Genomic DNA, 26,466 nt, shown 5'->3' with positions numbered 1-26,466 from the left:
GTAATAAAAAAAATAGAAATACACATCGTCTGGTTATTGAGTACACACTAAAGATCTACTAATACTACAATATACAATTACATAAGATATATAGGTACATAGAGAGAAAGAGACAGAGAGAGATGAGAGACAATAAAGAAACATTCATGCTGCATGTAAATCACCCTTCCTCTCTTAAGTCTTTCTGTTACCAGATTTACATGCAGCAACCCATGGGTAAATGAATCACTTTCCATGCCAATGGGTCTTTTATCATTTATTCCTCAGATCTTAATTCAATAGTAAAATAAAAATCCTATGTCTATCAGAGACAAATGCATTTTATGATATTGTGATCTCTGAATAAATAGCCTATGCCTGTTTGTAGAGCTGATACATAGTCATAATAGAGTAAATTGTTTTATATGATAAAGCAAGACAATGAATGATAAGGTTTAATTAGGCAGTGGTTCAGTTTTAAGTCTGATTGTTGATTTGTCATAGCTTCAGAGAGACTGATACTATAATTTAAGGACTTTAATGAAAATGAATTAAAATGAAAGCCCTTCTTAATTCTGCAGCAATTAAGTGATTTTTCTCTCATCCTCTAAAACTTATTTCTGTACAAGAACAGATTTGAACAGCATCATAGTGGGCAAAATCACTATTGTTAGTTAAAATGAAAGGCAATCCGAGTTGAAGGCATTATTATGTGTTTTACTAACTTGCCAGTTATTCCACCCTTTCCCCAATGCATGCAAAACACTGACAAATAATATCCTCAAATTTCAGTGAGGAGAGGGATTTTCTCTCAAACACTCTAGAAAAAGAAGATATGAATAACCAATTAAATGATAAAAATCTTTAAAAATTTGAGCATAAGAGAAACAGAGACTCTAGTAGTATGTATATAAATTCTTAGGGAAATCTATTTTGGGTCACCTTATGTGAGCTGGGGAGAAGATGTTACCATGCAGTTGTTATCAATTAACAATAAATATGCTTTTTCGTGTCTGGCAAATCATTAGACCATTTGTTTAGAGTAAAGCTTAGTATTTTGCCCTATTAAATGTCTCCCTTACAACACTCTTACCAGCTTATTTATCTGCAAATCACTAGCACTTCCCTTACTACCTTTCCTTTCTATAGAGTCCACTTCTACCCAAGATTACAGTGTTGAAATAAACTGAGGATTGACTCCCTGTATTTCCATTAGAGAATATGATGGCAACAAATACCAGGTCTGTTCTCTTGCCACCTTCTCAGCCTGATGCCAGGAGTTTTAACTTTTTTTTTTTATTTCATCAAGAAATAAAATCAATAAGCAATGTTTATGTGTATCACTAGCACTTACTCCTCAGGGGATGGAGTTTACAATCTGGTAATATAACTAAATATATATTTTAAAAAAGGAACTGCCCTCACACCCTCATCCTTCTGAGGTGTGTTCTGAGCTCCGTCATCTGAACTGATAACTTTTCCTTAAGTAACAGCAGAGCCTTTTCTGAGCTGAGTGATTATTAACCTGTCTTCTGTGTCTCTGTAAATTCTGGAAAATTGTAAGAGAACAAAATCGAACTGGTAATGAAGCATGTGAGCCCTCTCCCTACTACTCTGTACTCCCTCCCAGCGTCAGCATAAACTCCTTGAGAACAAGAACTGCTGCATCATACACTGTTTCTAGATTCTCAATAGCCACTATCAATATGCAGGCGTAGTAAGTGCTCAATAAAGTGGTTGATTGCTAATGAAGGAAAAATTCATTGGTCAAATATGAAGTAAGATTATTAAACAGTTCTTTTTACTATTATAAATGTTTGTTTTTGAAGTAGAGAGAGAAAGGGAGAGAGGCAATCAGGTATCACTTTTCAACTCATTTTGTCTAAGTTAGATTGATTCCTCTGTGAATCAACTTATTGTTGGTCAAAGTCACAAAGACTTCTCAAAATTTTTGCCAGACATATCTTTAAGGTAGAATCAATTGCATGACTATCTTAAATTATTGATTACCTTACCTGCATTTGGTTTTTCTCTTTATAATGCCACTAAAATAGGCAGAGTCTTGCAGGAGACCTTTTGATTCTCCTTGCTTACGTTCCTACTGAGTTCTTGATTCTCTTCACTAGGGTGGTTAGAGGTAAAGCAAACCATTCCAGTCTGTTTAGTTTTCTTGTTTTTTTCTCTCTCTTTCTTTTAAGATGTAACTGACCTGTACATTTTCTCCCAATTTTAATAACCTAATTGCTGAATGCTTTTGCTTTCTCATATGCAATAGGTTGCTCCCTCTGAAATCTCTCTATAATCATTACTTCTTACTCAGTGGAGTATTGCCTCACTTACCAAATATCTTCGGGGAATGCAGGTTTATACACAAACTAATTTTCCAAAATAAAATTATAATTTACCCTTTTACATATCAAAATATTTTATTTTAATGATTCTGGTTGGAAATTGTTCCAAGAGTGTTTCGTATTGCATTATCTTCTTTAAATTGGTGTAATTAATGCAATTTAACTTTTCCAGGTTGACTCAAGTTCATCATGAGCTATCTTACTGAATTTTTTTTTAGTATGTGTAGCTACTTACCTCTACACAAGATAAGAATGATAGACTTGAAGAGTTCTGTTAGTAACTAACTTAGTAGTGTTTCCCATCACCCCTTCTATTATTAGACATCAGTTATAATTTATTCATACTGATACCCTGCCTATTTTGAGTAGCCCCTACCTATTCCCTCTAATAAATATCAGTTGAACAGTATATAAAGAATACAAACATTCTGAACTAGGTTTTAGCACTTGTTGCAGATATATTAAATTCAGAAATAAGGAACTTTATTCCTGACAACTACACTCAAAGTTTCAGGAAGTTGATACCATCTGAAATTTGACTAAAGGTAATTATAGAACAAATGCAGTTTACAGTGCCCCATGTAAAAATGCTATGTAGTCAATATTGAGTGTGCACTAAACTCAGTTCCAGAAAGCTGGGGTTGTTTGTATTTGACCTAGAGAGTACGTATGGAACAAATGCAACATATGGTGCTCTGTTATAAATGCTACATTGCCAATCTTGGGTAGCTAAGACTTACACCCCAAAGTAGTTTAAATTCTAGATTTGATGGAGGCAGCTTAACAGGTAAAATTTGATAGTATTTGGAATAGGGTTGGATGGTTTCAAATTCTGGCTAGCCTCTGAGACTCAGTTTCTCCATTAGTTAAATGGGAGTAATAAACCACTTTAAAAAATTGTTGTGAAGATGAAATAAAGCAAAGTGCTTATAACATTTTCTCAATAAGTTCCATTTTTTTTCTGCTCCTACACCTAATCCAATTTACTAGATATACAAATAGCCTGCCTGCTTTCTCAAAATTGAAAAATAAAAATAAAAATCAGTATCACAATGAAAATACAATATTAGATGAAAATATTAAAATCTCATAAACATATTTCCTCCTTTATTTTATACAAGATATAACATTTTGTTTTTGTCTTTTATTGGCTAATGGCACTTATATCCCAGAATGAACCATTTGGACTGATGATATCTGTGAAATTCGGAAAATAAGCTTGTCAACACGCACTATCCACAACTATTATGTGTACTGATTCATACAAAATTTATAAGTAATAAACATAAATTTTAATGCATTTGAGAGAGCACTAACTCATTCAAAATTTGGTATTTGTAGGAAGTCTTTTATATTATGTTTGACTAGAAAGAGATACCTTTGAATCCTAAGCTTCTGTACTAAAATCAAGTATTTCTTTCCATATTTCTAAAGTCTTTTAGTTCATTTCTTCAAGGTATTGATGTGAAAATATAATTAGATCCAATTTAATACACACTTGCTGAGTTTTCATTGTTTTCCTCGGTCTGATCAAGGGACTGTCAGGAATATCAAGAAATTGAATGTCAACTGAAGAATCTCATTCTCCGACTCCAACCTCTTTTCAGATCACTTTCTCTTTTTTTAAATTTTTTTATTAACATATAATGTATTATTTGTTTCAGGGGTACAGGTCTGTGATTCATCAGTCTTACATAATTCACAGCACACACCATAGTACATACCCTTCCCAGCGCCCATCACCCAGCCACCCCATCCCTCCCACCCCCCTCCACTCCAGCAACCCTCAGTTTGTTCCCTGAGATTAAGAGCCTCTTATGGTTTATCTCCCTCTCTGGTTTCATCTTGTTTCATTTTTCCCTCCCCTCCCTTATGATCCTCTGTCTTGTTTCTCAAAATCATCATATCAGTGAGATCATATGATACTTATCTTTCTCTGATTGACTTATTTCGCTTAGCATAATACCCTCTAGTTCCATCCATGTTGTTGCAAATGGCAAGATTTCATTTTTTGTTGGCTGCATAATATTACATTGTATATATCTATACCACATCTTCTTTATCTATTCATCTGTTGATGGACATCTAGGCTCTTTCCATAGTTTGGCTATTGTGGACATTGCTGCTATAAACGTTGGGGTGCATGTGCCCCTTCAGATCAGATCACTTTCTTATACAACTCCAATCATCATTTAACCCTATCAGAACCACCAATCTATTAATATTCTGACGTATCCTTCCAACCTTGCCTTTTTTGTTTGTTTTCTTTTGCCCTCTTTGCATGGCTTGAATTCTGTGGTCTCATCACATGACACCCTTGACGCCCCTTCCCCTTTCATATCACTCTGCTTGCTCAGTAAAATGACAATCCTGGCTGAATCCAATTCTCTACCTATTGCTAAAAGGATCTGGAAAAACCACTCAATCACACTGACCGATATCACTTAAATTCATGATCAAAAATCTGAAGTGCAAACTTAACACTTCCCCAAAGTCATGTTATACTTCCCTAGTCCACTGACTCTCCTCTTCTGGTGATTATTTCATTTGTTCTCCTCTGCCTTCAAACTCCCACATCTTCTCTCCCATCTCTGTGGCTACTGATTCTACTCTACTGAAAAAAATTAAAGCTCTCAGATGATAACTTCCCCAGACCCTTACCATCATATCTACCCATCCACAAGCATCTGTACCCATAGTCTCTGATTCCTGCCTGTTAGTACAGATGGACTATTCCTGTTCCTCCCTGGAGCCAGTCTCTCCACTGAATAACCACCCTCTCTTGCCTACTCATGGATATCACTCCAGCAATTCTTGCTTTCTATTAATTCATTAAGATTTTCTACTCTGCCTGTTGACTCTAATCAGTGTACACACATGCTGTTATTTTTTCCATTCTAAAGAAAGCTTCTTGGCTCCTCTTTCCTGAATGTCCCCTTCCCCCTTGCAGCAAAAGTTGTATCTATAATTTCTTTCCCCTCATCTCTCTTAAACCATTCTAGTCTTTAAGCCCACTACTTCTCCAAAATCATTTCAGTCAGGGCACCCTGATCTCTGCATTACTAAATCCATAGGCAGTCTTTGGCCATCATTTCATTTGACCTATCAGCATCATTTCAAACAACTGATCACTTCTTCCTACTCGACACATTTACTTCATTTGGCTTTTAGGAGTCAATACTCACTATTTTTTGTCCCATCTGTCTGATTGACTTTGTTCAATCTCGTATGCTGATTCTCCCTATCCTCATTTTGGAGTCCTTTATGCTTCAGTTCTTGGTCCTCCTTTCTTCATTATCTTACATCATTGGTGTTCACATTTTGTCTCATGGTTTAAATACTATCTATATAATAATGAATCCCCAATATTTTGACCTACAGTCTTGACCTCTCTCCTAAACTCTAGGTTCATAAACAAATACCTACCTGACATGTCCTCTTAGAAGTCTAACAGACATCTCAAATTATACATGTCCAAAAGTGGACTCTATCTTCAACAGCTATTTCACATATTGAAATACTTGTAATCTAAATTAAAGGCAACCCCTTCATTCAAGTTGCTTGGGCCAAAAAAATCCTAGAGTCATCCTTGATTCCCTTTTTTCTTTCATACTCCAGATCTAATGTATCAGGAAATCTTATTGGTCTTACATTCAAAATACATCCAGATCCCATTTACTTCTCACTCCTTCCACTACTCTCACCCAGAGTAAACCACCATCAATTCTTTTCATGCTTTACTTACAAAAGCCTCCAGTTGGCCTTCCTCCTAGAAAGGCCACCCTTCTCAGGGACCAGAGTGATCCTCTTAAATTATAAATCAGACCAAATTATACTTATGTCCTTCAATGTTTCTTTATTTCATTTAGAGTAAGAACCAAAGTCCTTGCAATGGCTTGAGAAGCCCCATATGAGTAGATACCCTCATCTTACCCCCCACATACACACCCCTATTACCTCTCTGACTTAATTTTTTGCTACTTTTCTCTTCTTTGCTGTATTTTAACCATTCTGGACTCCTTGCTTTTTTTTTAGAATACACCGGGCATACTCAGGCTTTATAGTATCTTCACTGTCTATTCCTTGTGCCTGGAACTTTCTTACTTTCTAGTTTCAGACATCCAGACATCTGTTTCTCTATCTCTCTCACCTTCTTCAAGTCCTTGCTCAAATGCCATCTTCCTAACCAATAATGAGGCTTACCCTAATCACCCTAGTTAACTTCAAAATTCCCAGGTGTTTCTTCTTTTTTTTTTTTCTTTTTTTTAAGATTTTATTTATTTGTCAGAGAGAGAGTGAGAGAGCACAAGCAGGGGGAGCGGCAGGCAGAGGGAGAAGCAGGCTCCCCGCTGATCAAGGAGCCCGATGTGGGACTTGATCCCAGGGTCCTGGGATCATGACCTGAGCCAAAGGCAGACACTTAACCGACTAAGCCACTCAGGTGTTCCTAAAATTCCCAGGTGTTTCTGATCCTTCTTCATTATGCTCTAAATATCTTTTCCCATAGTGCTTCTTATTGCTAAGATACTCTATAATTTTATATATTTATATTAATTATCACTATGTTTTATTGTACAAATTCCTCTGCTAGAATACAAGCTCTGCAAATGAAGTGAATGTATCCATCTTTGTCATGCTGTATCCCCAATGTTTAGTACAGTTCCTAACAGAGTAGGTACTCAAATATTTGTCAAATATATGAATGGCCCTTTTCTCTCAGGGACATTATAATTAGTTAGTGACTCAAATATCAGAAAACTATATATAATAAGATGGTAAACCAGTGACTCCTCAACTTATAAGCAAGTACTATGTCTCATCTCTTAGTGTTATTTAATTTCAGACATAGTATAATCTAAAATGCTAGGTGTTAAGAGGAGAGAGCGACATGGACTAAATTAGTTGAATAAATTTTCATGCAGATGATAGAATTTAAATGTATTTGTATGGATGATATTTAGACTGAGGATTTAGGTGAGAGGGTGGATGAGGTCAGGTAAAAATTGTAACATTAAATAAATATACTCAGAAAATAAGAGTTAAAAACAGTTTATATATTATATAAACGTCTTACATTCTGGTTTGCCTTTCATTTATGATCATAAGGATCAATGTTGCTATTATTATTGTTAGGCTCCATGTTTGATAATGACAAAATTGTTTGCTTCACTTAGACTCCATACTTATCTATTTCATGGGGAAAAACATTTGCTTTCATACTTCAATATCAACTTAAAACCAACTTAAAGCCTAACCCAAGATTTTAATGACAATTTAGTTTTGTTTTTTTATTTTGACACCAATAATTTTTTTATAACTAAAGTTGAAATCTATATTATATTTACAGGTTTAAGATCATTCTGTCAAGACTTAGTCATCTGCATTAGAAATAGATAAGATAGTCCAAATAAAAACAAACAGATAATCTAAAATCTAAACTTAGCTATGATTTTTCAACTTCTACCATGCTAGGCAGGAAAGACCCATATTTGATTGATTTCAGAATTCTCCTCTTTCCCTTCTTCTGCACACCCTCTGCAAGAATGATGGAGATGTGTAATGGTCAAATGGAGGAAGCAGGAAAGAGAACAAGAATGAATAATCCACAAAGTGGATAAGTTCTTGAATAACTGAAAGTCGAGCAGGAACTTTTTCAATCTAATTTCTTTTTAAAAAGGAAGGGCAAAGAATCAGATAAAGTAGTCAATTATATCTTTTCTACTTCAAGGTATTAATATTCTGTTAATGCAACTTTGGTTAATTCCATTACATTAAAAGTTTTGTTTCTGTTTTAAGTTCAGGATGCAGAAATGTCATTTCTCATTTGACAGTATTTCTGTGAACATACTCAAAATAGTTCTGTGGTATGGTTACTGAAGTGAACATATTGGGAAAATATTACCATAGTGTCTTAATTGAGACAATAAACATTTATTGGTATTATCAGTTATTTGTGAATAGAACAATAGTCCATTTTAAAAACTAAATACACCATTTTGACTATATTTTGCCATGTAATTATTTTAGAGTACAGTTCTCATTGTTTTTTCAGCCTAGGTTTGAATCTTGTCTAAATATAATGAGCTTGAACCTCCAGGATTCCCAAAAGTGAACTCTTAATACCCTTGGAAGAGAGTTCCTTATAGGCCTGTGTTAGAAAGCTTATGTGTTGTCTCAACTGAAAAACAGGGAGTAGAACTTGAATTGTAATGGTCTAAGTATGCTTGAGCCCCCCCATTTCCTACAGTTATCACAAGTAAAAATGGTTAAAATAGATATATTGTTAAAGTGGAGAGTATGTATCCCTCTATTTCTGGATGAATATATTTGAAAATCAAAACAAAGTTCATGTTAGAAAATGTGTGTGTGTACATATATATGTATATGCACATATCACAAATATAACCTTTTTTATAAATTGAAAACACTGTTTCAGAGGACCAGACAGATCAATCACAAAGACTGGTTGATAAAGGTGTGGATTCTATAATCAAATCTGTTATAATTTTAATAGGAAGGAACATAATGAAGTAAAAAGGAATAAAAGATATAGTGTTAAAAAATTGAATTAATTCCTACCTTTCATCTATAAACACCCATTAGTATTTATATAAGTTACCTAATCTTTGTTAATGCATGGTTCTTCATCCATAAAATGAAAATAATATTGCCTAATATATCTTCCTCACAAGATTATTAAGAGAATTAAGTTATTTTATACAGTGGCATAGAGAAGAGTAAGTTACCTTAACTCTTATTAATACATGAATTTTATCTAGTATATATTAGGCACTTGTTAAATGCCAGACATGATACTAATTGCTTTATCTTCCTACCATCGAATACTCAGATCAACCCTGTGAATTAGACAAGAAATGAATAAGTGATGCTCAAATATTATATCATATAAGATTATATAGCTAGTTAAGTAACAACACTGAGATTCGTTCATGCTTCCAACCTGTGCTTTTAACTCTTTGCTAAACTACCTCTTCATGTTTAGATTGAACTATGAGTTAAAGATACGCTCTAGAACTTTTCCTAAACTCTAGGGCCCATATATTAGTACATATGGTAAAGTTTCCCTGGAAACGTTTTAGAGCATTTATCTCAGATACATGTTGATTAGATATTGGAAAATTCTTTCAGCACACTAATTCTTACTTATTTGCTTTGTTCTCTTAGGTGGATAAATTTTACAAATGTATTACCTCAAGCCAGCTCATTTTGATATTTGGTTCCTTTCTTGACTGAGACAGTCTGCTTCTATTTACTGTTGACCCTTGAATAACACAGGGGTTATGGGTGCCATTCCCCTGCACAGTTGAAAATCCACATATAACTTTATACTCTCCCCAAACTTAACTACTAATAGCCTACTGTTGACTGGAAGCCTTTTCACATATTTTGCATATTAATTAGCCAATTAACACATATTTTGTATATTAAATGTATTAATACTGTATTCTTACAACCACATAAGTGAGAGAAATGTTAATAAAGAAAATACATTTACAGTACTGCATGTATTTATTGAAAAAAATTCATATATAAGTGGACCCTTACAGTTCAAATCCATGTTGTTCAAGGGTCAACTGTATTTCTAATAATTATAGATAACATTTATGCAGCACTTTGTGCCAATTACTTTATCTGCTTTATCTCTCTATCCTCACCACAACTCTCTTTAAAACCATTCATATAATCACCAATTTTCAAAGTAGGAAACTAAGAACATTTAAGTGACTTTCATAACATTATCCAGCCAGTAAGTGATGAAGATGGGATTCCATCTTAATTCAGTAGGCTCTGCTTTGAACAACTTTAAGTTTGAACTGCAAAAAACATAATAAAAGTTTTTAAACAAATAATTTAGGAGTATTTTCACACAACAGGGAATTCCATTCTCAGTAGAAGATAAAGAATTACAGTGTTTTTCTTAAAATCATTTTTTTTTAAGATTATTTATTTATTTGACAGAGAGAGACACAGCGAGAGAGGGAACACAAGCAGGGGGAGTGGGAGAGGGAGAAGCAGGCTCCCTGCCGAGCAGGGAGCCCGATGTGGGGCTCGATCCTGGGACCCTGGGACCATGACCTGAGCTGAAGGCAGACGCATAACGACTGAGCCACCCAGGCGCCCCTTAAAATCATTTTTTAATTTGCTTCTGTTTCCATGTCTTGGTTTATACATAATTTAAGGAAAATTCATCCTAAGGCAAGCACCTGTAGAGATAAGGCACCAGGTACACCAGTTTGCAATAAGCCCAAATTGTTGATCAAACAGAAAAAGGTAAAAGGGTAGATGAAGTCTTATCCCCCTGTTGTTTGCTGATATCCAAAGTAAATATAAATACTAAGGGAAAATGTTGAGGACATCTCAAGGATTGACTTACTGACTTCTTTGCCATTTTATTAATGTCTAGTTAATGAGGTATCTGTAGGTATTACGGCCTTTCCAAAAAAGGAAAATTGGCTTTTCTTATTCAATTTGTACATAATGCAGCTTTTACACTTCCTTCAGTTCTTATTAAGAAGCTGAAATACTTCAGCAATAACTTTAGGACAGCATAGTTTCTGATGAAATTTCACGTAGGGAGAAAAAACATGAGAAACATCCCCGTATTGTCTTTTATACCCTTCATTTGCAGTGGATAAGTGACCTGTCTTGGTTTGACTATCTTCCTGCTGCTTCACTGGGCTTCGAGGTTTTGTGGACATGGTCGTCTAGGTCAATGGAATCTAGTAAGGTGGAAGGCTTTCTTTCTTGTGTATCTATCATTAAAAAGTTCAACAAAAACCTACTGCAAAATGTTTCTTATCCTTTTGTCAGATATGAAGTAGTGAGCAGGACTAGTTCTTTATGGAAATTTTTACACCCTTAATAATCATGTCAAAAATGTAGAGCAGGTAGTACTGCAGGCATATAGGGATAACTTCATATTTCTGCCTTCTCTTCTTTTATAGGACCTACTATATTTGATTCACTTGTATCAATTGAAATATCCTCCACATCTCTTATTTCTCTGACCCTTACATTTATGGGTTAGGTTTGTGGCTTACTGATTTTCAGTTTTGTAGAAAGACCTATGTTTTTCTGTCACATAGCCTACAGCACAACTTTGACAGCAGATGAGCAGTTCAAGAGCGATGAGCCAGGCTGGCTATCTCAGAGACTCCAGAGAGGACCCAAGGAAGAGCTGCTCACCTCTTCACCATTTCATGCAGTTGCAGAACTACACTCTGTGCAGCCAACAAGGAAGAACTGCATAAAATTTGTTAGAGACCCACATTAATTTGGGAATATATACTGGTTTTGTGATATATCCTTAGATATTTTTCACATGCATGTGTTCAATCTTCCCATCTTATAAAATAAAAGAAACAAAGATTTTGTCATCTGTTTTCTTTATATCTGCTGATATCCCCTTCCCCCAGTAGCAGCACTTAATGACCAAATACCTAATTATTTTTATTGCTTTAATTAGTATAGAGCCAAGATCTATCTCATGCCAAATATACAATTGTCTTCAATTTTATATCCAATTTCCTACTATTACTGTGATAAAATATTACTTAAATTTAAATTTTATTTTTAAAATGTATATATTATTTTTAATATGTATATATTATATAACATTATTATGTAACACTAATATATTATTACATTATTATACTTACTTAAATGATTATCCTAATGGTGTATTGATGCTATATCTATACTGTATGTTAATTCATAGTTTTAATTAATTATTCTTAATATTAGAACTGTAATTTAAAGAATTTTTGCTGGGACATTTTCATGTGCTTTTTTTTCTTTACATTTTAGGTGTACAAGAATTTCCAGAAAACATTAAGTGCTGTAAGTGTTTAACAATTATTGAAGCCAGTGTCAATCCCATTTCTAAGTGAGTATGAATGATTACATTTTATTTATATTTATGTTTCCATTGGATAATAATGTACCCAGATAAACAAAATTCACATAATAAATGAATTTTAAATACTGCATTTAAAATTCAATTTAATAGAATGATGAGGAAAAATAATCAAATCAGAATAGTTTAACAAAAGATGATTAAAAACATTGCTGAATAATGATGAAGGTCTAATTGGCACAAGATGGCATTACTTTGAAGTTAACTATGTCATCATTCTGTGGTTCTCAGGCAACATTCCATGAAAGAGCACTGAAATGAAAGAAACAGTTATTAGTTATGATCTTGGTAGAAAATTAACATCAAGGATCTAATGAAAGTTCAAGAGAGTACAAGAGTTTGAGATATTGATAGGTGCATGAAAATAGCTGATCATGTAGTTCCAGTTGGAAAATGAATTAAGTATAACCAGAAAAAGGGACTATTTGTGTACAAGGAAGAGTGGAAAGAGAATTCTATGAGGATAACAGAATGGAAGACTTGGATCGTAAAGGTGTTGTGATCAGAAATGGGGCATTGGTGCCCCTTTTGATCAGTTAGTAGAGAAATGCCATGGGAAGATGAGACCCAGCATATGTCAATGTTGGCAAATTATAGTTATGTCATAGGGATGGTGTGTGCTGTGCAATCAAATAGGCCAAGAAACAATGGAGTGAAGGCACCTGGGTGGCTCAGTTGGTTAAGCGACTGCCTTTGGCTCAGGTCATGATCCTGGAGTCCCGGGATTGAGTCCCGCATTGGGCTCCCCGCTCAGCAGGGAGTCTGCTTCTCCCTCTGACCCTCCCCCCTGCTCATGCTCTCTCTCTATCTCATTCTCTCTTTCAAATAAATAAATAAAATCTTAAAAAAAAAAAAAAACAAACAGTGGAGTGAATGGATTGGATAAGTCACGAATCTGAATGTTAAAGTCACTTAACAATAGAAGTGGACGTAAAACCTGGAAAGACAGTAGCAGCAATATCTGGAAGAGGTTGAAACAAATCAGCGGTATTGGGATGCAGATAATGAGTCTCAGTAAGACTAATATTATAATTATACAAAAACTGACAGTAGGATTTGAGAAAAAACCTTAAGTCATCTGTTCATATTAAACTGGGGAGACTAGGAAAAACTGAAGTCCACTGGAAAGGCATTTAATGACTGGAGTGTTTTTTTGAAGAACAAAGGAAATTTATCAAAGGGAGTTTGAAGGGAAATTTTTCATCAATACAGTTGAGAAGAGGCTGTTTCTCTATGGGTCATGAGAAGAGGCTGTAGATGAGACTAGGAACAGAATATAAAAGAAGGAGATAAAGTTTAGATGGAGATCTTTACAGTGAATTGTTTGTAAAATAACTTAAGGCCTTTAGTAGAAAGTGTGGAACATCAAGAAATAAAATGTATTTGAAAGAGAACAACTTTTCCACCTCAAAAGTAGAATATGGAAGAGAAAAAAAAAACTGTGAAAAGTATTTTTCAAAACTCTTAAAGCAGAATGCGATTCTCTCAACAAAGAGTAGACATTACTAACTTTTCACATCAGGACTACAACCATATCCTTGACTTAAGTCATAATCCAGGGCAGATGATGAATTGTCTTGATTTCTAGTTCTTTAATCCTAATAGTTCATCTTATTTAGGAATCATGATAAAGTCTTTGGGAGTGGAAATCAGATGATAATTTATATCTTTATGAAGCTTCAAAACTATAGTTTTATTGGCTGTGTCTCTGAATTCCTTCCATACGTTTAGCTTTTTAAAAGATGAATATGACTTATTTCATTTAAAAATGCCTAATACTGAAAGCATTAAGTGGTTTGGGAATTCATAAAAAATTACACAAAAGTCAATTTAAGTAGTATATTAATTTTAAAGATTTTTTAAGATATAATTCATATACAGTAAAATTCACCTTTTAGCTTTATGGCTCAGTGAATTTTGACAAATGTATACAGTTGTGCACCACCACTGTAATAAGATATAGACTATTTCCATCTCCCCAAAAAGTTCCCTCAGCTCAATCATCCACTTCTCTGATTTCTATACCCATGGTTTTGCCTTTTCCAAAATGTCAGATAAATGGTATCATACTTTTGTGTCTGACTTCTTTCACTTAACACAGTATTTTGAGATTTATCCACATTGGTTCAAGAATCGGTATTACATTCCTTTTTATTTCTAGGTAATATTCCATTGTATGGAAATACCACAATTTATTATCTATTCATCAGTTGATAGACATTTAGGATGTTTGTTTCAGCATATGTTTTCTATTGGGTAAACACCTAGGAGGAGGGGTATACTGGGTAGTATGATGTGTGTATGTTTAACCTATAAGAAATTTTCAAACCGTTTTCCAAAACAGCTACCCCATTGTCTTTCCCATCAGCAATTTATTAGAGTATCTGTTGTTCTTCATCTTTGTCAGAATTTGGTGCTATCGAGGCACCTGGGTGGCTCAGTTGGTTAAGAGTCTGCCTTCAACTCAGGTTGTGATCCAGGGGTCCTGAGATTGAGCCCCAAGTCTGGCTCCCTGCTCAGTGGGGAGTCTGCTTCTCCCACTCCCTCTGTTGCTCCCCTGGCTTGTGCTATCAAATAAATAAATTAAAAAAAAAGAATTTGGTGCTATCAGGTTTTTTTTTTTTCTATTTTTACCGACATACCTCATTGTGGCATTTCACTGTAGTTTTAATTTACATTTTTAATGTCCAGGTAATATGTTTTCATTTTCATGTATTTATTTACAATTTGTATTGCTTCTTCAGTAAAAGTTCAAATCTCTTGTTCATTTTTTTTAAAAGATTTATTTATTTATTTTAGAGAGAGAGAGAACACCCAGAGAGAGGGGCAGAGGGAGAGGGAGAGTCTCAAGCAAACTCCATGCTCAGCATGGAGCCTGACTCAGGGCTCATCTCATGACCCTAAGATCATGACCTGAAACGAAGCTAAGACTCAGATGCCTAACCAACTGCACCACCCAGATGCCCCACATCTCTTGTTCATTTTTATTGCCTTTTCTTCTTATTATTATTGAATTATAAGAATTCTGGGGGTACCTGGGTGGCTCAGTTGGTTAAGCCTCTGCCTTTGGCTCAGATCATGATCCCAGGGTCCTGGGATCAAGCCCCGCACGTGGCTCCATGATCAGTGGGAGGTCTGCTTCTCCCTCTCCCTCTGCCCCTCCTCCCTGCTTGTGTTCTCTCTGTCTCTCACAAATAATCTTTTTTTAAAAAAAAAATTCTTTATATATTCTGGCTAAAAGTCCTTTATTTGTATGCAAATAATTACTCCTATGACTTATCTTCTCATTTATATATTTTTTTTAGTTTTATTATGTTATGTTAATCACCATACATTACATCATTAGTTTTTGATGTAGTGTTCCATGATTCATTGTTTGCGTATAACACCCAGTGCTCCATTCAGTACGTGCCCTCTTTAATACCCATCACCGGCTAACCCACCCCCCCCCCAGAACCCCCAGTTTGTTTCTCAGAGTCCATAGTCTTTCATGGTTCCTCCCCCCGCCACCAAATTTCCGCCCTTCATTTTTCCCTTCCTACTATCTTCTTCTTCTTTTTTTAACATATACTGTATTATTTGTTTCAGAGGTAAATCTCCTTTTTATTTTTATTTTTATTTTATTTTTTTTAAAGATTTTATTTATTTATTTGACAGAGAGAGACACAGCGAGAGAGGGAACACAAGCAGGGGGAGTGGGAGAGGGAGAAGCAGGCTCCCCGCGGAGCAGGGAGCCCGATGTGGGACTCGATCCCAGGACCCTGGGATCATGACCTGAGCCGAAGGCAGTCGCTTAACCAACTGAGCCACCCAGGTGCCCCAAGTAAATCTCCTTTTTAAAATAGTGGCTTTCAAAGAGAAGATTTTAATCATAAATTATTTTATTGGTTTATGCTTCTTCCTGTATAAGTGATCTTTACTAAATTCATAGTCTTAAAGATTTTTCCCTATGCTTTCCTCTGGAACTTTTGAAGTTTAGGCTTTACACTTATGTCTATGATCTATTTAAAGCTAATTTTTAGGGGCACCTGGATGGCTCAGTCAGTTGAACATCAGGCTCTTGATTTCAGCTTAGGTCATGATCTCAGGGTGGTGGGCTCAAGCGCTGCATCTGGCTCCCTGCTCAGCTCAGAGTCTACTTGTCCTTCTCCCTTCCCCTCTGTTCCCTCCCCCTGCTTGTTTGCTAGCTTGTTTGTTTGCATATGGATATCCATTTATTCCATTACCATTTGTTGAAAAAATTATCCTTTCTTCATAAAATTACTTAGTACTGTTTTTTGTAAATCAATTGATCATATGTGTTTGGATCCATTTCTGAATTTTCCATTTTGTACATTAATCTATATGCCTGTTCTTATATCAATTCCATACTGTCTTAATTACTATAGCTTTATGGTAATTCATACAATCAAGGAATGAGAGTCCTTAAACTTTATTCTTCTTTATCAAAATTATTTGGGCTATCTATACCTTTTGCTTTTCCATATAAATTTTATTTTATTTTATTTTATTTTTATTTATTTATTAGAGAGCGAGCGAGAGAGAAACAGCATGAGAGAGGAGAGGGTCAGAGGGAGAAGCAGGCTCCCCGCTGAGCCGGGAGCCCGATGTGGGACTCGATCCCAGGACCCTGGGATCATGACCTGAGCCGAAGGCAGTCGCTTAACCAACTGAGCCACCCAGGCGCCCTTCCATATAAATTTTATAATCAGCTTGCTATTGTCTACAAAAATGTAAAATCCATCTGGAATTTTAATAGAGATTACATTGAATCTATAAATCAATTTGGGCAGAATTAGCATCTCAAAAATATTGAATATTCCTATTCCTGAGAATAGTATATCTCTATAGTTACTTATATCTTTTAAAATTTCTTTTATCAGGGTGCCTGGGTGGCTCTGTAGGTTGGATCGTGATCCCAGGGTCCTGGGATCCAGCATGATGTCGGGCTCTCTGCTGGGCTCTCTGCTCAGCAGGGAGCTTGCTTCTCCCTCTCCCTCTGCCTGCTGCTCTGCCTAGTGTGCTCTCTCTCTGTCAAGTAAATAAGTAGAAATCTTTAAAATAATAATAATGAAATAAAATTTCTTTTATCAATGCTTTGTAGATTTCAGCATATGAATCTTGTATATGATTCATTCATCTTATTCCAAGTATTTCATGTTTTTTGTGCAATTGCAAAAGATTGTTCCATTACTCAATTCTTTATTGTTAGTATATAGAAATATAATCAGGGGGGCGGAGCAAGATGGCGGAGGAGTAGGAGACCTGGATTTCCTCTGGTCTCAGGAATTCAGCTGGATAGGGATCAAACCATTCTGAACACCTACAAACTCAACAGGAGATCGAAGAAAAGAATAGCAACAACTCTCTGAACAGAAAAGCGACCACTTTCTGGAAGGTAGGACGTGCGGAGAAGTGAATCTGAGGCGATATTTGGGAAGATGGTGGGGGAGGGGTCTTCCCTCGGCTGCTTCTGGGCAAGTGATAGAGCCGCGGAGCACAAAATTGGAACTTTTAGAAGTCTGCTCCGCTGAGGGACGTCGCTCCAGTGGCTAAGCGGGGGGTGGAAACCTCGTGGGACAGTGTGGTCTCATGACCCTCGGGGTCACAGAAAGACCGGGGGTGCCTGAGTGCGCCAGAGCTCCCAGGTATCGGAGCGGGGAAGCCGGCTGCAGAGGCGGAGCCGAGGCGCAGGCTCTCAACTCGGGGTTGCCATAAACCGTGATCCGCGGCACAGTTGGTCCACTGCTCCTCCAGCAGGGACCCAACAAGCGGCAGATCCAGGCAGATTCCCCTTCCTCCCCCAGGAGGAGCGGCGCAGGAGTGCACCACAGGGATCTGCTGGGTTTGGAGACTCCACACCGAGTCGGGTGCCAGAGATAGAAATGCTCAGTCCCAGGCGGGGTGAGCACGGAGTGCGGCCGGAGACTGGGGAGACGGGAGTGACTGACAGCTTTTCTCTGGGGGCTCACTGAGGAGTGGGGCCCCGAGTTCTCGGCTCCTCCGGGGTGGAGATTGGGAGGCCGCCATTTTCACTCTCGTCCTCCAAAGCTGTACAGAAAGTTTGCAGGGAACAAAAGCTCCCGAGAGCAAACCCGAGCAGATTACTTAACCCTGACCGGGCAAGGGCGGGGCAATACACCTCCGGCAAAGACATTTGGGAACCACCGCAACAGGCCCCTCCCCCAGAAGATCAGCGAGAAAAGCCAGCCAAGACCAAGTTTACCGATCAATGAGAATGGCAGAACTCCAGCGCTAGGGGAATAATGCACATAAAATCCATGGCTTTTTTACCATGATTCTTTAGTCTTTCAAAGTTAATTTTTTTAACTGTCTTTTTTTTTTTTGAATTTTTCTTTTTCCCTTTTTCAACCAACATCTTATCAATCCCTTTTTTAAAAAACATTTTTATTTTTCATTTTTAGAGTCATATTCTATCCCTTCATAGTAGTTACCCTTATTTTTGGCATATATATATAAGTTGTTCTCTCTTTAAAATTTTGAGATAGTTTCTTCTAACAGATCAAAATATACCCTAAATCTCTAGTGTATGGTTTGTTCTACTCTCCTGCCTGATCACATTCTCTCCCTTTTTTTTCTTTTTTTTTTTGAAATCCTCCTCTTTCTTTTTTCAAACAACTTATCAATTCCTTTTATAAAATTTTTTATAATTTTCATCTTTATAGTCATATTCCATCCCTTATCATATCAACCCTTATTTTTGTACATATATAAGTTTTTCTTTCTTTAAAATTTTGGGAGGCACCTTCTTCTAACAGACCAAAATACACCCAAAATCTAGTGTGTGACACTGATCTATGCACCAGCCTGATCATATTTGATCATATTCTGTTTTTTTTGTTTTGTTCTGTTTTTGTTTGTTTTTATCTTTTTCTTTTCTTTTTCTTTTTTCTTTTTCTTTTTTCTTTCTTTCCCTTTCTTTTCCCCCAGCTTCAGGTCTTTTCTGACTTGTTTAGAGTATATTTTCTGGGGACGTTGTTACCCTGTTAGGATTTTGTTCTCTCATTCATCTATTCTCCTCTGGACAAAATGACAAGATGGAAAAAATCACGTCAACAAAAAGAACAAGAGGTAATACTGACTGCCAGGGACCTACTCAATACGGACATTAGTACAATGTCGGACCTAGAGTTCAGAATCATGACTTTAAAGATACTAGCTGGGCTTGAAAAAAGCATGGAAGTTAATGGAGAAACCCTTTCTGGAGAAATAAAAGAACTAAAATCTAACCAAGTCAAAATCAAAAAGGCTATTAATGAAGTGCAATAAAAAATGAGTGCGCTAACTCCTAGAATAAATGAGTCAGAAGAAAGAATCAGTGATATAGAAGACCAAAGGATGGAAAATAAAGAAGCTGAGAAAAAGAGAGATAAACAACTACTGGATCATGAGGGCAGAATTCGAGAGATAAACGATACCATAAGACGAAACAACATTAGAATAATTGGGATCCCAGAAGAAGAAGAAAGAGAGAGAGGGGCAGAAGGTATATTGGAGCAAATTATAGCACAGAACTTCCCTAATTTGGGGAAAGAAACAAGCATCAAAATCCAGGAAGCACAGAGAACCCCTCTCAAAATCAATAAAAATAGGTCAACACCCCGACATCTAATAGTAAAACTTACGAGTCTCAGAGACAAAGAGAAAATCCTGAAAGCAGCTCGGGAGAAAAGACATGTAACCTACAATGGTAGAAACATTAGATTGGCAACAGACCTATCCACAGAGACCTGGCAGGTTAGAAAGGACTGGCATGATATATTCAGAGCACTAAAAGAGAAAAGTATGTAGCCAAGAAAACTATATCCAGCTAGGCTGTCATTGAAAACAGAAGGAGAGATAAAAAGCTTCCAGGACAAACAAAAACTAAAAGAATTTGCAAACCCAAACCAGCCCTACAAGAAATATTGAAAGGGGTCCTCTAATCAAAGAGAGAGCCTAAAAGCAACATAGACCAGAAAGGAACACAGACAATATTCAGTAACAGTCACCTTACAGGCAATACAATGGCACTAAATTCATATCTTTCAATAGTTACTTGAATGTAAATGGGCTAAATGCCCCAATCAAAAGACACAGGCTATCAGATTGGATTAAAAAACAAGACCCATCGATATGCTGTCTGCAAGAGACTCATTTTAGACCCAAAGACACCCCCAGATTGAAAGTGAGGGGGTGGAAAACCATTTACCCTGCTAATGGACATCAAAAGAAAGCTGGGGTGGCAATCCTTATATCAGACAAATTAGATTTTATTTATTTTATTTTTTTTAAGATTTTTATTTATTTTTTTCAGAGAGAGAATGAGATAGAGAGAGCATGAGAGGGTCAGAGGGAGAAGCAGACTCCCTACCGAGCAGGGAGCCTGATGTGGGACTCGATCCCGGGACTCCAGGATCATGACCTGAGCCGAAGGCAGTCGCTTAACCAACTGAGCCACCCAGGCGCCCTGGACAAATTAGATTTTAAACCAAGGACTGTAATAAGAGATGAGGAAGGACAGGAAATTAATCAGGAAATTAAAGAAGAATTTAAAAAGTTCCTGGAAACAAATGAAAATGAAAGCACAACTGTTCAAAATCTTTGGGATACAGCAAAGGCAGTCCTGAGAGGAAAGTATATAGCAATGCAAGCCTTTCTCAAGAAACAAGAAAGCCTTTCTCAAATACACAATGTAACCCTACACTTAAAGGAGCTGGAGAAAGAACAGTAAATAAAGCCTAAACCCAGCAGGAGAAGAGAAATAATAAAGATCAGAGCAGAAATCAATGAAATAGAAACCAAAAGAACAGTAGAACAGATCAACAAAACTAGGAGCTGATTCTTTGAAAGAATTAACAAGATTGATGAACCCCAGGCCAGACTTATCAAAAAGAAAAGAGAAATGACCCAAATCAACAAAATCATGAATGAAAGAGGAGAGATCACAACCAACACCAAAGAAATACAAACAATTATAAGAACGTATTATGAGCAACTCTATGCCAGCAAATTAGATAATCTGGAAGAAATGGATGCATTCCTAGAGATGTATCAACTACCAAAACTGAAGCAGGAAGAAATAGAAAACCTGAACAGACCTATAACCACTAAGGAAATTGAAGCAGTCATCAAAAATCTCCCAAAACACAAAAGCCCAGGGCCAGATGGCTTCCCAGGGGAATTCTACCAAACATTTAAAGAAGAATTAATACCTATTCTTCTGACACTGTTCCAAAAAATAGAAATGGAAGGAAAACTTCCAAACTTGTTTTATGAGGCCACCATTACCTTGATCCCAGAACCAGACAAAGACCCCATCAAAAAGGAGAATTACAGACCAATATCCTTGATGAACATAGATGCAAAAATTCTAACCAAAATACTAGCCAATAGGATCCAACAGTCCATTAAAGGGATTATTCACCACGACCAAGTGGGATTTATCCCTGGGCTGCAAGTTTGGTTCAACATCCGCAAATCAATCAATGTGATACAATACATTAATAAAAGAAAGAACAAGAACCATATGATCCTCTCAATAGATACTGAAAAAGCATTTGACAAAGTACAGCATCCTTTCTTGATCAAAACTCTTCAGAGTGTAGGGATAGAGGGTACATACCTCAATATCATAAAAGCCATCTATGAAAAACCTACAGTGAATATCATTCTCAATGGGGAAAAACTGAGAGCTTTCCCCCTAAGGTCAGGAACACGGCCGGGATGTCCACTATCACCACTGCTATTCAACATAGTATTAGAAGTCCTAGCCACAGCAATCAGACAACAAAAAGAAATCAAAGGCATCCAAATCAGCAAAGAAGAAGTCAAACTCTCACTGTTTGCAGATGATATGATACTTTCTGTGGAAAACCCAAAAGACTCCACCCCAAAACTGCTAGAACTCATACAGGAATTCAGTAAAGTGGCAGGATATAAAATCAATGCACAGAAATCAGTTTGTATTTCTATACACCAACAACAAGACAGAAGAAAGAGAAATTAACGAGTCGATCCCATTTACAATTGCAGCCAAAACCATAAGATACCTAGGAATAAATGTAACCAAAGAGGCAAAGGATCTGTACTCAGAAAACTATAAAATACTCATGAAAGAAATTGAGGAAGACACAAAGAAAATGTTCCGTGCTCATGGATTGGAAGAACAAATATTGTGAAGATGTCAATGCTACCTAGAGCAATCTACACATTCAGTGCAATCCCCATCAAAATACCATCCACTTTTTTCAAAGAAATGGAACAAATAATCCTAAAATTTGTATGGAAACAGAAAAGAACCCGAATAGCCAAAGGAATGTTGAAAAAGAAAAGCAAAGCTGGCGACATCACAATTCCGGACTTCCAGCTCTATTACAAAGCTGTCATCATCAAGACAGTATGGTACTGGCACAAAAACAGACACATAGATCAATGGAACAGAATAGAGAGCCCAGAAATGGACCCTCAACTCTATTGTCAACTAATCTTGGACAAAGCAGGAAAGAATGTCCAATGGAAAAAAAGACAGTCTCTTCAACAAATGGTGTTGGGAAAATTGGATAGCCACATGCAGAAGAATGAAACTGGACCATTTCCTTACACCACACACAAAAATAGACTCAAAATGATTGAAAGACCTAAATGTGAGACAGGAGTCCATCAAAATCCTAAAGGAGAACACAGGCAGCAACCTCTTTGACCTCAGCTGCAGCAACTTCTTCCTAGAAACATCGCCAAAGGCAAGGGAAGCAAGGTCAAAAATGAACTATTGGGACGTCATCAAGATAAAAAGCTTCTGCAAAGCAAAGGAAACAGTCAACAAAACCAAAAGACAACTGACAGAATGGGAGAAGATATTTGCAAATGACATATCCGATAAAGGGCTAGTATGTAAAATCTATAAAGAACTTATCAAACTCAACACCCAAAGAACAAAGAATCCAATCAAGAAATGGGCAGAAGACATGAACAGACATTTTTCCAAAGAAGACATCCAAATGGCCAACAGACACATGAAAAAGTGCTCAACATCGCTCGGCATCAGGGAAATCCAAATCAAAACCTCAATGAGATACCACCTCACACCAGTCAGAATGGCTAAAATTAACAAGTCAGGAAACGACAGATGTTGGCGGGGATGCAAAGAAAGGGGAACCCTCCTACACTGTTGGTGGGAATGCAAGCTGGTGCAACCACTCTGGAAAACAGTATGAAGGTTACTCAAAAAGTTGAAAATAGAACTACCATTCGATCCAGCAATTGCACTACTGGGTATTTACCCCAAAGATACAAATGTAGGGATCCGAAAGGGTACGTGCACCCCGATGTTTATAGCAGCAATGTCCACAATAGCCAAACTGTGGAAAGAGCCAAGATGTCCATTGACAGATGAATGGATAAAGAAGAGGTGGTATATATATACAATGGAATATTATGCAGCCATCAAAAGGAATGAGATCTTGCCATTTGCAACGACGTGGATGGAACTGGAAGGTGTTATGCTGAGCGAAATAAGTCAATCAGAGAAATACTTGTATCATATGACCTCACTGATATGAGGAATTCTTAATCTCAGGAAACAAACTGAGGGTTGCTGGAGTGGGGGTGGGTTGGGAGGGATGGGGTTGCTGGGTGATAGACACTGGGGAGGGTATGTGCTATGGTGAGCGCTGTGAATTGTGCAAGGCTGTTGAATCACAGATCTGTACCTCTGAAACAAATAATGCAATATATGTTAAGAAAAAAAAAAGAAGAAGAAGAAGATAGCAGGAGGGGAAGAATGAAGGGGGTAAATCGGAGGGGGAGACGAACCATGAGAGACGATGGACTCTGAAAAACAAACTGAGGGTTCTAGAGGGGAGGGGCTTGGGATGATGGGTTAGTCTGGTGATGGGTATTAAAGAGGGCACGTTCTGCATGGAGCACCGGTTGTTATTCACAAACAATGAATCATGGAACACTACATCAAAAACTAATGATGTAATGTATGGTGATTAACATAACAATAAAAAAATTAAAGAAAAAAAAGAAATATAATCAGTTTTTCTTTATCAATTGTATATCCTGCAATCTCACTAAATTCACTTAGTAGATATTTTGTAGATTTGGGGCTATTTCTTACGTGGACTATCATGCACCTATGAATGTAGACAGTTTTGTTTTTTGGGTTTTTTTCCATCATTTTCAACCTATGTGCCTTTTATTTATTTCTCTTTCTTGCTTGCTTTCTTTCTTTCTTTCATTCTTTCTATTCTTTTTATTTCTTTATTGTGCTGGACAGGACCTCCTGTACAATGTTGAATAAAGGAGGTTAAAAGAGACATTGCCTTGTTCCCACCATAGGGAGAAAGCATTCAGACTTTCACCATTATGTATGATTGTTACTTGTTGTTTTTTCATTCATGCCTTTTATCAGGTTGGGGAAATTTTCAATAACCCATTCCTCATTTCCTTTTGAGCTCTCCACAGCAGGTTACTCAAAATTTAGGTTTCTACTTTCAATCTTTACAAAGAAATCTAAGCTTTTTCTGTGATGTCCTTCAACAATTGTTAAGTCTCTTGACCACCAGCCACTCCACGTTTTTAGGAACTTATTACAGCAGAATCCCAGGTCCAGATACCATAATCTGTGTTAGTTTTCTAATGCTATGTAAGAAATTACCATTAGTTTAGTGGCTCAAACAACACATATTTATTATCTCTCAATTTCTGTGGGTTAGGAATCTGGGTATGTAATAGCATGATTCCCTGCCTCAGAGTTTCACCAAGCTACAATCAAGGTATCAGTCAAGATGTATTCTCATCTGGAGACTCAATGGAAGAAGAATCTACTTTCAAGTTCATTCAGGTTATTGGCAGAATTCATTTACTTGCTATTATAAAGTTGAGAGCCCCAGCTTTTTGCTGGCTGTCAGCTCAAGGCCACGCTTGGATCCTAGAGGCTGGTACAGTTCCCAGCCATGTTGACCTTCTCCATAAGCAGTTCACAACCTGGCAGCTTGTTTCTTTAAGGTCAGCAGCTGAGTAGAGTTAATATTCTAGCAAGACAGTATTATGTAATATAGTTATGAAGTGACATCTCATATTTTCCATATTCTATTGATTAGAAGCAAGTCACAAGTCTTATCACACTTAAAGGAAAATTATACAAGGTCATGAACATCAGGAAGTGAGGGTCATGGAGGCCACCTTGGAATCTGTCCACCACATATTTGATATCTGGTTTGCTGAGACTTTTTATTATCAATAGATATTGAATTTTGTCTAAACTCTTTTTTTTTTTAAACATATATAGACATGATGATATGCTTTTTTTTTTCTTTTTCGGTGTAATGATATGGTGATTCAATGATACACTGAATGATATGGTGATTCAATGATACATTGAATGGTTTTTGAATGTTGATCCAAATTTGCATTTCAGGAATAAACCTTACTTGATCAGGAAGTATTAAATACTTTTTAAAATAAATTAATGGCCATTATTTTTTAATAAATTAATTGACTTGCTACTTTTCTTATCTATATTCATGAAACATATTAGTCTGAAATTTCTTTTCTTATAATTTCTTTGCCTGGTTTTGGTAACAGGGTAAAACTAGCCTCATAAAAATAGTTGGGAAACATTCTCTTCTATTTTCTGTAAGAGTTTGTATAGAATTGGGATTATTTCCTTCTTAAGTATTGGTAGAATTTGCCAGTGCAGCCCTCTGAGCCTGGACTTCTCTTGACAGGAAAGTTTTTAATTACAAATTTAATTTCCATAATAACTATAGGGTTATTCGAATTACCTATTTTTTCTTGAGTGATCTTTGATAGTTGGTGATTTTCAAGAATTTGTACATTCATATAAGTTTTCAAATTTATTGGCATCAAATTTTTTTATAATGTTCTTTTATCAACCCTTTAATATCTATGGGTTCTCTAGTGGTGCTTTGTGTCTTCTTTTTTTTTTTTTTTTTTTTTTTTTGCTTTATCAGTCTGACTAGAGATCTGTCAATTTTGTTGCTCTTTTCAAAAAGCCATATTTGAGGGGCGCCTGGGTGGCTCAGTTGTTAAGCGTCTGCCTTCGGCTCAGGTCATGATCCCAGGGTCCTGGGATTGAGCCCCACATCGGGCTCCCTGCTCGGCGGGAGGCCTGCTTCTCCCTCTCCCACTCCCCCTGCTTGTGTTCCTGCTCTCGCTATCTCTCTCTCT

At 36.6% G+C, this 26,466-nt stretch overlaps 1 protein-coding gene across 10 annotated transcripts in view; it reads left to right on the top strand.

Moving 5' to 3' along the window:
* Positions 1 to 26,466, top strand: part of LRRC7 (leucine rich repeat containing 7) — a 533,169-nt gene that overhangs the window by 253,105 nt on the left and 253,598 nt on the right. For all 10 annotated transcript variants that reach the window (XM_032426318.1, XM_032426311.1, XM_032426345.1 and 7 more), the window contains exon 5: positions 12,159 to 12,237. In XM_032426318.1, the coding sequence (XP_032282209.1) occupies positions 12,159 to 12,237 (79 nt within the window). The remainder of the gene's footprint in view (positions 1 to 12,158; positions 12,238 to 26,466) is intronic.

The sequence above is a fragment of the Phoca vitulina genome, unplaced genomic scaffold, assembly GCF_004348235.1.
Source record: "Phoca vitulina isolate PV1807 unplaced genomic scaffold, GSC_HSeal_1.0 scaffold2, whole genome shotgun sequence".
NCBI classification, from domain to species: domain Eukaryota; kingdom Metazoa; phylum Chordata; class Mammalia; order Carnivora; family Phocidae; genus Phoca; species Phoca vitulina.
This window is presented reverse-complemented; position numbering and strand designations above follow the sequence as displayed.